This window comes from Sarcophilus harrisii, chromosome 1 (assembly GCF_902635505.1).
Source record: "Sarcophilus harrisii chromosome 1, mSarHar1.11, whole genome shotgun sequence".
Lineage (NCBI taxonomy): Eukaryota > Metazoa > Chordata > Mammalia > Dasyuromorphia > Dasyuridae > Sarcophilus > Sarcophilus harrisii.
Window position 1 is genome coordinate 551,748,064 of NC_045426.1, and position 13,776 is coordinate 551,761,839.

The 13,776-nt window shown below is 32.5% G+C and overlaps 1 protein-coding gene across 9 annotated transcripts in view; it reads left to right on the top strand.

Annotated features, from left to right (window-relative positions):
• MAK (male germ cell associated kinase) overlaps positions 1-13,776 on the top strand; it is a 79,129-nt gene that overhangs the window by 51,233 nt on the left and 14,120 nt on the right. For 7 of the 9 annotated variants that reach the window (XR_004231022.1, XM_031946861.1, XM_031946865.1 and 4 more), the window contains exon 11: positions 3,773-3,918. Coding sequence is in view for 8 of the 9 variants with exons in the window: in XM_031946861.1 (XP_031802721.1) it covers positions 3,773-3,918 (146 nt within the window). In the remaining variant the exon portion in view is untranslated. Of the gene's footprint in view, positions 1-3,772; positions 3,919-5,147; positions 5,417-13,776 lie in introns of those variants that run through there. The other 2 variants (XM_031946866.1, XM_031946867.1) reach the window with 2 other exon arrangements.

The following is a 13,776-nucleotide window of genomic DNA, read 5'->3' on the forward strand; positions in this document are numbered from 1 at the left end:
TCAGTAAGTTTTAAGCTAATTAAAAACAGCCGTTATTTTCATTTGATTTTGTTCTAAATCATTTCATTGTATTTCTTACTGAGCAGGAATATTTACTTCTAACATGTACCATTTTTTAAAAAAGTATTAATCATTGATACTAAGTGTTTATAAAGTAGTTTTTGTTTTGTTATTTTTTTTGTTAAAGATATTATATAATGAATTTAAGCTAAATGTAGTATAGGATTTACAACTGACTTTTTTTTTAAATAAACTTTTAAAAGATATTCTAAATTAAGCTCTGTGACTCACAAAATATACAATATATGTTACGGTCTATTTCCTAATTTCTTTACAGTGGGCATAACTATTAGCAAACGAGCAGATGAACCCCACCCTAGTGTGATGTTAGCAGAGAACCAGATTAGAAATCTTTTGGAAAATTTTTCAACTTTTGCTGAAATTTTTTTTTAATTTTGATCTTTGCTATTTCTTTTTCTTAATTAGCAAGTTAGATGGAAGACACTGTGTGAAGTAAAAGAGGAGTTAAATATTATTGAGACTTATGGAAGGGTATTTACTTTAGTAAATTTATTTTTTAATTTTTTTTCTTCTAGGTACTCAAGAGAAGGCAATGAGAAAAGGGATGATACAAGTTAGGGAAGCTTGTCCAACAGCTATTTGCCATCATGTAGTATATGGGCTGCTGCCTTGAAAACCTAAGGTTGCCCAGTTTGAATCCTGGTTTGCTGTGGTTTTGGCTTTTTAAAAATATATACATTTAGTGTATATAAATCTTAATTCACAGAGAATGCTGACTGTGATGTTTACTTTTTTCCTTTTTTTTTTTTTTAATTTTTTGGTTTGAGATGAGAAAATTCAGCAAAGGGAAAGTTGTGCTAACCAGGATTGAGATTAAGGCAGTTTTTAAATAGATAATGTGTTCATCTCTCATTTACCTATATACAAGTTAAATTTATCTTTTTCCTCCCTAAAAGAAAGTTCAGGAAACTACTGAGAAGTTGGTTTTGTGTTTGAATTATATTTTCAACAAATTGTAGGAATTTTTTTAAAACCTACACAATTCTCATTTTAACTGAATTTTATTAAATTTCCCTTGGAGGGGGTGAAGAATGAGGAAGAAGGTAAAGAAGGGAGAAATAGGACAGTCCTTCTCAAACCAGGATTTGATACTTAGATTTTGAAGGTGGTAGGCCATGCTCTATACTATGGTAAAGTGAGAATGGATAAACTTCTCTAATTTATATCACAATCTACTATTCCTGCTCCCTGTTCCCTTCTCCCTCTCACCCCACTCCCAAATCAAAAACAAGAATCAAAGGTTTAACATATGTGTATACCTTGTAAGTCTGGGATTGCAAATTCCTTGAAAACAAGAACCATGCTTCATGCTGGTTTAGGGTATTCTCCACTGTGTTTTGAAAATTTCTAAATATATGGCCAGTATTCAGATAAACACATGTTGAGTAGCACATAGTTATTACCAAATATTTTAAAGTTATCCATTTTATATCCTTACAAAAACCCTGTGAGAAGGTGGTATGAGTTTTATCATCTCCTTTTTGCAGACAGTAAATAAATCAGACAAATAATTTACTCAGTTATATAATTAGTAAATAATAGAAATAGGATCAACCCCAGGTTTTCTAATTCTAACTCAATTGAACACGCATTTTTCCATTGTTATAGTATCCCTTATAACTTGTTCATAAAAGATACCTAGATAGTATTAGAGGCCCCCAGATAATCAATAAGTTTATAATATTGAGCTAATGATTCACTCAACAAAAATATATTGAGAAACTAATGAATGCAAAGCTCTGTACTAAGTGCTGCAGTGAAAAAGACATAGTTCATATTCTCAAAGATTTTATAATCAAAGAGTGATAAATACATAAAATCAAATTGCTTTAAAATAATTTATTGTTGCCATAATTATAATGTTAAGAGAGTTCAGACGAAAGAGAGCAAAATTGCACTCAGCTAAGGAATAGGGAGAGATCAGGGAAGGTTTCATGAAGGAAGGAAGGTGGCAGTTAAGATTAATTGGAACAATTAATGGTCACTAAACCCAGATAGTGAGAAGAGCATCTGGCTCCTCCTGATGAATTGAAACCTCTTAGCTGAGGTAAATTATATCCTATGGTACTTACAAAAATGTGATTGTTGTTCCACTGGCAGTGGGTTTTAGAAATAGTGTGGAAAAGAGGTTAGAAAAGGTAAAAATGTTCTTGATTTTCAAAAAAGAGAAGAATATAAGTCTGCAGATTTTAGAAGACAAGTGAACTTGACTTCAGTTTCTAATAAAGCACTAGAATGCTTAAGTAAAGGAATGATTTGTGAATATCTAGAAAAAGATGGGGAGGGAAGAGAAAATAAGCATTATATACCTTTATATGAAGTATTCTAAGCACTTTCACAAATATTGCCTCATTTGATTTTTGTAGTAAGCCTGAGTTGAGGAAACTGAGGTAGACAGAAGTAAGTGGTTTGCCTAGAGTCATGCAGCTAATAAATGTCTGAGGCTAGATTTAAATTCAAATCTCCCTGACTTCAAGATCAAGCACTCTTGTCAATTGCATCACCTAGCTGCTTTCTATAATAATAACTGTTAATCATTTAGGACATTCACAAATATCTCATCCTGATGATCACAAAAGGCCAACATAGATTTATCATATATAGGTCATATAAACTTATTTCCTTTTTTGACAGTTATTTATCTGGTAAGTCAGGTGAATATTGTAGCTATATCTTGCCACTTTTTAGACCATTTGGTAATTCCTCATGTGTTATTCTTATGCAAAACATGAAGAGAAATAGTCCAAAAGGTAGTATAACTAGGTGAATTTAGAACTGACTAAATGTCCATTCTCAAAGATTAGTCATTAAAAGTTTGAAGATAACTTGGAAGAGTACTCCAGTAGAATTCATGAAGATTATTGGATAAAGGAATAGAGGACATGATTATTGAAATTGCAGATGACATAAAGCTGGGGAGAAAAACTAACAATTGCAGATGACATAAGGCTGGGGAGAAAAACTAACAACACTGTGTGACAGAAACAGGATTGGGATAGACCTTGAAGATAAGATACAACAGTGGACTGAAACTAATAAAATGAAACTGAATAAGAAGAAATGTCAAAATCATAACACTGGGCTATAAAAATCAACTTCACAAACACTTTAGAGAAGTTTGGATAAACAATGATTTGTCTAAAAATGATCTGTGGATGTTAGTGGGGTATAAACTTAATAACTTAGGTCAAGAGTGTGACCTGACAAATCAAAAAACTGATTGACCCTTGGGCTTCATTAAGCAATGAGGGGAGGAGATAGTTCCATTGTTCTTCCCAGACTGTTTCTGCAGTTTTCTGTTTAGTTTGACACACCATACTTATTTTGTGAAGGGCATTGATAAGATGAAAAAAAGTGTTCAGGGAAAGGAGGGTGTACAGGGTAGTAAATGGCCTTGAGGTCAGACCATGTGAGTATCATTGAAAGGAATGGGATGGTTAACCTGGATAAGATATTCAGTGGAGGGAGGGAATTGGGATGGGGGTGGGAGGGAAAATATGATAGCTGTTGTCTTTTAAGGGCTGTCAAGGGCTAGACCAGCTTAAATCCATAAGGAAGTAGCTGTAAAGATGGAAATAAAAGTTCAGTGTTAAAAACAAAGCAAAAGAATTCTTAAAAGGATTTATGAAGAGTAAGAAAAGAGCATTTTTGTTTTGTATATTCTGATACTCTTTTACATATTTATTTTCAGTGTACCAGAACTCATCCCCTCAGGCTCCAGTCAGACAGGAGGGGAAAATAAGAGTTTGCCTGCTGCTTTCTTAAAAAATGATCCTAACTTGTCATCCACTTCAGCTGCCAAACAGTACTACTTGAGACAATCAAGATATCTTCCAGGTAAGTAAAAACCACATTAGATGAATTGTATAATTTTTATGAAAGCTACATTCAAAAAAAGAGAATCACCTATGTGTATATATATTCATACTAGAATGTTTGCTCCCATTTTATTTAAAAATTCTAATTTGGATTTATATATGCATGCACACACATGTGCATACACACACATACAAAACTCCTGATTTCTCTAAATGACAAGTTTTGAGTTGTAAGCAATATTTGCCCTGCCACTCAACACTTTTAGAATCATAGACTCATATAAATTTAGTTCTGGAATGGACTTAACTTTACAGATAAAGCTATCAGTTCTTCTGGGCCTCTTCAGCAGTTAGTTGATGTGTATGCAAGAACATTCCAAGGATGATGGAAAATAAAACAAGTTTATGCAGCTAAAGGCATAAATTGAGAATCAAGATAGTTGCATTATAGCTCTGGCCCTTTTTGCTAGCTAACAACAGTTAGCCTACTAAGTTACTGTGTTTACTTGAAAATAATACAATTGCCTTATAGTTATATATTTTGAAAATATTTTGTACTTTATATTTCAGTGTATTTAGGGTTGGTCTTTCCACTCAAGTAGTTCAAATTAGTCAAGCTTCTATGTAACATTAAGTAATTATTCTAGTAATTTGTTCATTTGTATCCAAAGGGAAAATAGTGTACAAATATTAATGATAAGTACTATCAAAAGAGATATTATTATGTAAAGTATTGGTTTCTTCTTCAAAATTTAATTTTTACAAAGAAAAAATTTATCTGTTTCAAAAACATACTTTTTAATTGTTTTGAATCTACAAATATATATGTGTATATATGTATTATATATATATATATATATATATATATATATATCTTTAAAGTGTGATACAAGGAGTTTTTCTTCTATCTTTATGTTATTGAAATTTTTGGTAGGGATTTACACTATCCTCTAAAAGTAGTAGAAGGCTTTGGGGTTCAAGTGAGGAAGAATTACCTCCTGCATCCTAATTAACCTAATGAGACTAAAACTTCATTTTCTTTGGGGAAAAAAAAGAGAGAGAGAGAATTACTAAGGGTAATAGAAGAAATCCTGACAAAATTGTCACAAAGGTGAGGTTTGCATATTACATCTATAGATTTATATTTGCAATCAATTTTTGTGATTAACTTGTCCCCAAATTAACTGGATTAACTTCTCTAGGACAGTGCACTCAAATTTATTTGTATTTATTTTCAACCTTTGGAAGTAGCTTCCCATTTCCAAGAACCCCTGATTTTCTCCAAAGGTCCATTGAGGACAACGGGTTTTACTGATGTCCTTGCAGTTCTGAAGCTTCCCTTCCTCCATAGCTGGCTGGCTACCTGAGTCCTCGAGGTCCTGGAGTACATAGATGGCAAAAATCAGTCAACATTTTGAAAAGAAATGATTTTTCTGCTGGAAAGAGTCAAAAGTCTTACAAACCATAGATATAGATATTAAATAAAGTGAGTTCTCTATGAAACAAAGCAAACTGTTGTATGGCTTCTTTTCTCCTCTCCTGAACCAGGTGTCTTTTCTCCTGACTGTGTTTTCAGTCAGATCATTTACCTTAATTTTGATCATTTTTCAAATTGTAGTTTATTTCCCAAAATATCATTCTATGTTTCTTCTTCCTTGTCTTCAACATGTTTTAGAGGCTCAAAATAGTACTTTTATTTAAAAAAAATAAAGATATGCTAAATTCTCATTACATATTATTAGATAAATTTTAAATCTCATTATAATAGGATCAATTCTGAAATGAGAGCATCTAGCCTTATTCTCTTTCCTCCCTATTTTGTTTTCTCCAAATCTTATTCCTTTTCTTAATTCCACTTCCTTTCATTATTTTATCATATTAAAATATTTCCTACCCACTTTTTAATTCTTAATCTTTTTCTTTCCCAATCAACAAATTTCAACAAAAAAAATTTCAACAAAAAAGAAAAAAAAAGTCACATGGACCATATCTTAATGTGATTAATATTGCTGCCTTCTTCCTCACTGACTTTTTTTTAATGCAGGAGAATAATAGAAAATATCTAAGGGAAAAATAAGAGATTCTTATACTTTTAGGGCTGATCACATAAAAGAAGACTTTTGGAAATAATGGTAAATATTGGAAAGAGCACTGGGTTAGTAATTAGGAGCCTTTGTTTTAGACTATTATTGTTACTTCTGGGTACCACATTTTAGGAAGACATGTAAACAAGTTGCCCTGTCCAAAAGCAGGTGACCACTAAAATTGTGAATCCTTCCTAGAATTGAGTAAAAGAAATAGTGATTGTTATTCTAAAGAGGCCTTAGAGAGAACATGAACTTCGCCTTCAAATAATTGAAAGGTTGTCTTGTAGAAGAGAAATTAGTCTTATTCTGCTTGATCCCAGAAGACCTGTTATTCAATTAAAAGTTGCTAGGCTGGATATCAAGGAGCTAGAGCTATTTACTATCTGCATTACCTTGGCAACTGACTTCATTTCTCTTGCTTCAAATTCTTCATCTATAATCTGAGGCATTTGAACTAGATGACCTTCTAAGGTCTAGTTCTTACCTAAATATATAATCTTATAGAGGCAGATTCTTATAAGAATACAGAAGTTATAAGAATATAGATATTAGTATGAAAAAAGGATGCATCAGAAAGTAATGAGGTCACTGACACTGAGAATGTTCAACACAGGCTAGATTACCATTTTTCAGCAATACAATTAGAGAGGACATTCATGCTTTAGATAAGAGTATAGATTAGATGAATTATGAGGCTTCCTTCTAATTTCCTGCTTTGTGACCATAGACAAATCAGATTTTCTGAATCTTGATTTATCTCATCTATAAAAGTTGGACTATATGATTCTGTTGGTTTTATATCTGTAAATTTCTTTATCATATGCATACAGTATTTCAAAGTCTAAATAAATACAGAGTAAGAAACAGAAAGGGTGAACAAATTAGGCATATAAAAAAGAAGTGGAAATAAGAATCTCTATAAAAGATGTCTTCATTAATTTCTGTGAAATTTTAATGGTGATAAATCCTCATACTTGTAATACTATCCCATTATCCAGATAGTTATGAAAAAATGCACACATAAACTAGGATAATCCTAAGTATAGTGCTTTTGACCTAGAGAAAGTGGCATTTTAGGTTATTGGAAAAGAGCTCTACTTAGGTCTATAAGTACCATGGATGTGTGGAGGTTTATTCTCTCTATTTTGAAAATAAGACAATGTAGTAGAATCTTTTCCTGTCTAAGAACCTTCTTTGCAGCATACCTGACACTTGGTCATTCTGGTTGAAGCAGGTACTCAATATCCACTCACTTTTTTTTGATGAGAAGAGACATGGCAGTCAAAAACTATACCAGCTCATATGATAAATTTAATTACAAAATATTACAGAGGAAGGTGGTTCAACATTATTTGCAAAACAAAGGATAATGGAGCAGAAAACATCTGCAAAAAACTTGGCATGAAACCAAGCTCTAAGACAGGTCATGAACCTAAAAGGAACATGACAAAACAGACACAAAATAGATCATTGTGTTCATGGTTTTTATCTCTGATAAGAGTAGAATGATCATTAAAAAAAAAAGAAAGAAAAAAAGAGTAGAATGATCATATTTGGGTTCTAACAGCATAATCCTAAAGAAGTGGAAACAAAGAATAGAAGAATTATACAAAATAAAGGTTACCTGGAGGTGACCTAATTTTGAAACCGCTGAGATAAAATGTTGATATGTCTGTAAGAGGGAAAGATCTAGAATAACTAGAAAAATCACAGAAGGTATATGATGCAGATTACATTAGTAACTACCAGTTCATGTCTACTTACCCCTCTCTAAAAAATATGACAGTACTTTTCATATATACTGACATTATCCTTTTACAACAGATGAAAACTGAACAGAGTATCTTTTGCACTTGCAAAGATTTTTTTGCAAGTCCTTTGAGTTTTAAGCAGTTGCTAGTAGTTCTCTGGCGAGTAATTTTGTTATTTAATTACCTAGGTTTACGGCTAAGCATAGTGGGGTCTCTAATCCCAGTTTGTACCTTAGCTTTAGTGTCTTCAGCATTAGTAAAGTCATGTAAGTTGTGTATTTTAATATCAACTAGGGCGTATTACAGCATAATTGAGTTTTAACTTTATTTGTCTGGTTGTGTGCTTAAACACCCTTTACGCCGCGTTTCTGTTAATTTGGGTTAATCGTATGACCGCGGTGGCTGGCACGAGATTTACCAACCCTTGTTTATTATGATTTAGTCAAACTTTCGTTTATAGCTCAATGTTAGTCACTGCTGTAACCCGTTGGGGTGTGGTTAAACAAGGTGTCATGGGCTGCTGTTTTAGTGTGCCTGATACCAGCTCCTTTATACTTTAATAAAGTTAAAAGGGCATACTCACTGGGTTGCGGAAACTTGCATGTGTAGGTCTAATAAAAATTAAAGTAAGGCCAGGACCAAGCCTCTGTGCTTGTGGAACTAATTAAAGTCCATCTAAGCATTTTCAGTGCTTTGCTTTGCGTTAAGCTACACAAACAGTGAATTATGAATTTTAAAATTTATCAAAAATTTTGAAAATTTTAAGTTTGTATACTATGTCAGTATTAAATTTATTTTAATTTTTTTTCGTTTTTTTTTATAAATTTTAAATTTGGAATAGAAAACGGTTGTGTGTTTGATTGATAGAATATTGGAAGGTATTTGTTGAAGAATCTATATAAGTAGAAGTTTGACAGTGAGTAGCGGCGGGTTGGATTTAGTTAGGCCTAGTTGTTACTTATATGTTTTTAAAGCCTATTTCTCCGAGGTATTTAGTTACCATACTAGAGGACTATCATCCGGTTTTGGGGTTTGACGGAAGCGATAAAATTTAGTAAGGGGGGTAGGGGGGTTTAGTGGTAGAAAACTTTTATAGATATATTTGTATTTGTTATTGTTTTAAACGCGCGCACACACACACACATACACACACATACGTACACACATACACACACATACATACACACATACACACACACATACATACAAAGATTTTTTTTACATTAAACCCTATTGGAGTCACAGGTTATAGATGGATTTAGAGATTACAAGATCCCATTGTGTTAGTTATTTATTGGTTGTGAAAAATTTAAATTGTTAAAATAAAATACAATTTTAAAGTCTCTCTGAAAGTTTCCCATGCATATGTTAAGATCATAGATACTTCCTTGATCATTGTAACCAAAGAAACGACTTTGTTATCTAGTCCTCTAATTATTAATATGAAATAAGGCTTATAATGGCAACACATTGCTCACCAAAAAAGTGATCACTGCTTTCATGAAAGATATCCTGTGAAGGATTCAAATAAGAGTAAGAGAGTTTTGCCAATTACATTATGCTGATTGTAGTAAGACTTAGAAAATTATGGAGCTTTAAATAAATTATAACTTACTTATTGGTATAATAGAATATTAAGTTTCCATAACAATAAGTGATAAACATATAAGGACTTATTTGAAGGTAAAAAAGCAAGATAAACCAGAACTGCATATAAATTGACTATATATAAAAGAAAGCCAGAATTAGTGGAACAGATTTGGAGAGATTTGAGAAACTGAGTAAAAGTATTTTTTTTGGCTTATTTATCATTAATTTTGCTTTTCCTATTTTTAAATGCTATGGGGTTTTTTGGACAGATTTACTTTTTGTGCTTATAATAAACATAATTTAAAATATTTTATAGAATATTATAGAACTTCTTCAGTTACATTCACCTTGTTTGAAAAGGGGTCAGCAGGCAAAATAAATGGCTGAGGAATAGTTCTTATCCAGATTATGGCATGTAATTAGATGGGCAGCTCGTTTAATTAGTTCACCTATCTGGAGATACCAAAGTCTATAAAAGAATCAAATTTCTCAAGACCTAAAGGTTAACAAACAAACATTTGGTGTTCATAAGTAAGCTACAGCAGGAAATTATCTTGAGCATAAAAACAGATGTATAAATATTGCCAAGAAAATATCCGGCCAGAAAAGGAGGTGGGTTATTGATACATCAAGAGAAGGTACCTGTACTGGTACCTATGAAATCTTAAAGGGCCTTCAGAAAGGCCTCTAGGATATTGGGTAGATCCTCTTTGGAGGATTTACATGAGGAAAAGAAGTTATGATGGTTGTGATTAGTATTGTCTAAGGAAATTCTCAAATTGGTAAAAACAAAACCAAAAACGTAGTTTCTTTAAAGCACTGAAGCACATTTGCCAGGAATCTTGCAAGTCCGTCATTTTTTTTTTAAATAAAAAGCTTGAAACTGAAAAAGAAATACTTTTTTTCCCTGACCCTTTTAGACCATAGTTAACAGTGTGAAATGAAAAATAGTAGCAGAGATACCAGAAGCTCACAGGAGACAAAATCCAAAAAATGAGCTAGGAATGAACCTCATTGCTCCATCTTTTTAGATAAATGAACAAAAGTTAGCAAGCAAAATGACCTAGAGATTCTAATTTAAGAAAGCAAACTTGATATCATGATATCACAATATCACTGAGATTTGATGGCTGAGATCCAAAAAAAAAAAAAAAAACTGTCTCTAAAGTAAATCTTTAAAGAAGTGAGTAGATTGGGAGGCAAATTAGCATTGCATAATTTTTGGGACTAGAATTATGATTTCATCAACAGAAGAATCTCAGTAAGGAATTTCTTCCTATTGGTGCAAATTGGCAACTTTTCTGCAATTTACATTCTTAAGAGAATTGCCTCAAGACCCTAGGAGGTTAAGTGCCTTGTCCATGGTCATATAGCATGTGGCAGTCAGTGGCTGAGCTGAAACCCAGGTCTTGAATTTATTTTTATTATTTTTAATTGAAGGGTTTTTTTATTTTCAAAATACATTCAAGGGTAAATTTTCAACATTGACACTTGAAAAACCTTGTATTCCCATTTTTCCCTTCTTCCCCCACCTCCTCCCCTAGATGGTATATAGTTCAATATATGTTAAACATGGTAAAAAAAAAATGTTAAATCCAATATAGTAATGCATATTTATACAATTATCTTACTGCACAAGAAAAATCAGATCAAAGAGTAAAAAAAAAAAATCAGAAAATAAAATTCAAGCAAACCTCAACAACAAAAAAATGAAAATGTTATGTTGTGATTCACCCTCAATTCCCACAGTCCTCTCTCTGAATGTAGATGGCTCTCTCCATCACAGGTCTATTGGAATTGGCCTGAATCATCTCATTGTTGAAAAGAGTCACTTCCATCAGAATCATTGTATAATCTTGTTGTTGCCGTGTACTATGATCTCTTAGTTCTGTTCATTTCATTTAGTATCAGTTCATGTAAGTCTCTCCAGGCCTCTCTAAAATCATCTTCCTTGGGGCAGCTAGGTGGTACAGTAGATAGAGCACCAGCCCTGAAGTCAGGAAGACCTGAGTTCAAATCTGGTCTCAGACACTTAACCCCAATTGCCTCAGCAAATAAATAAATAAATAAAATCATCCTCTTGATTATTTCTTATAGACACAATAGTATTCCATAACCTTCATATACCATAACTTATTCAGACATTTTCCAACTGATGGGTATCCAGTCAGTTTCCAGTTAATTGCCACTATAAAAAGGGCTGCTACCAACATTTTTGCACATGTGGCTCCCTATCCCTTGGGATATAGGCCTTGTCTAGACACCACTGGATCAAAGGGTATGCACAATTTGATAGCCCTTTGGGCATAATTCCAAATGTCTCTCCAGAATGGTTGGATCCATTCCACTAACAATGTATCACTTTCCCAGTTTTCCCACATCCCCTCCAACTTTTGTCATTATGTTTTCCTTTCATTTTAGCCAATCTGAAAGGTATGTAGTGGTATCTCAAAGTTGTCTTAATTTACATTTCTCTGATCAATAATGATTTAGAGCATTTTTCATATGACTAGAAATGGTTTCAATTTCCTCATCTGAAAATTGTCTGTTCATATCTAGGTCTTGAATTTAAAGCTAACTCTATTCACTGACTTTCCTTGTATATTGTATTATTAAAATGTTGTGTTTATGCAGGAAAATCTAAAAACTTGAGTGGGAATGAATTTGGATAAACATAAAGACAGAAGTGATGATGTGTGTGATTAGGAAAAAGGAAAGATTTTCAAAAAGGAAAGGAGAATGATATTTGGTCATGAACCCTAAGTCATGACAAAATTCTAGAACATGTTATTAAAAGATGGTGAGTTAGCATCTAGCAAAAAAGAAGTGATCACAAACAGCCCATGTGGTTTTTCCAAAAAGGGTTTTGTCAGATCAAAAAATGTTTTCATTACAATTTTACTAATCTAGTATATCAGAGAAATAATGTTAATGTAGTTTACCTAAGTCATTTTAGCAATGATTTGGCAAACTTTTCATGCTATTCTTGAGGAAAAGATACAAACAAGTAGACTGGATAATACAATTAGGTAGTTTGGAATTAGCTGAATGATCAAAACCAAAGAGTAGTCATTAATGGTTCCATGTCAGTTTGGAATGATGTCTACTCTGATGTGCCCCAGGATTTTGTACTTGACTTTATACAGTTTTAACATTTTTCTTAATAAAATTAATGGTTTTTAATCAATGATTAAAGTATAGATAATATGCTTATCAAATCGGCAGTGCTAGAAGAAATACTTAACATTAGATAAAAGAGAATCAAAATAAATTCTTACAGCCTAGAAAACTGGGTCAGATGTACTAAGATGAAATTTAATAGAAATAAATGTAAATTTTTACATTGATTTCACAAGTACAAGATGAAGAAAATGCAGCTACATAATTTTATCTAAAAAAAAAAAAGCTGGGGCTTTTAGCTCAGTATATTATGGCAATGAAAAAAACTAATGTGATCCTGGTCTGCATTAAGAGAAGGATGATGTCCCTAAATTCAGTAGTACTAGGACCCAGGCAGACCACATTAGAGTATTGTGTTGAACTTTGGATGCCTCATTTGGGAAGGTACATTGGTACATGGAAGAGTCTTAAAGCATAGAAAAAGGCCTTGAGATAATTCCATGTAAAAATCAAAGGAATACCAGATGTTTACCCTGGAAGATAAAAGACTTGTGTAGGATATGATTATTATTTCAATTATTTGAAAGGCTGTCAAGTTGAAGAGGGAATAGACTTGTTCTGCTTGGTTTTAGATGGCAGAACTAGTATGATATAAGGAAGTACATACTTCCTACTAGAGCCATCTAAAAATGGAATGGACTGCCTTGGATACTCTCAAGTTCCTGCTTCCTGGAGATCTTCAAAGACTAGAAGACCACTTTCTTATTTTTTAATGTTAAACATATACAGTTCTATATTTATTTCCACATTTATCATGCTGCACATAAAAAATCAGATCAAAAAGGAAAAAAATGAGAAAGAAAAAAAGCAAGCAAACAACAAAAAAGGTGAAAATACTATATTGTGATCCACATTCAGTCCCCACATTCCTCTTTTTGGATGCAGGTGGCTCGCTCCATCAGAAGTCTATTGAAATTGGCTTGAATCACCTCATTGTTGAAAAGAGCGACATCCATCACAATTGATCATCATCACATAATCTTTGTTGTCACTGTGTACAATGTTCTCTTGGTTCTACTTATTAGAAAAAACTTTCCAATTATTCTTATTCAACTGTGCATTGAACTAGAGGACCTCTAAAATTTTTTAATTTCCAACTCAGATTCTGATGCTCAATCTACTAGTACTATAACTGCTTTCAAAAGAATCAGCAAACTATATGTAAATTATATCAAATTGCTTACCATCTCAGTGAAGGAGAAAAGAGAAAGGGAGGGAGAGAATTTAGAACTAAAATTTTTTAAATGTTAAAAATTGTTTTTACAAGGG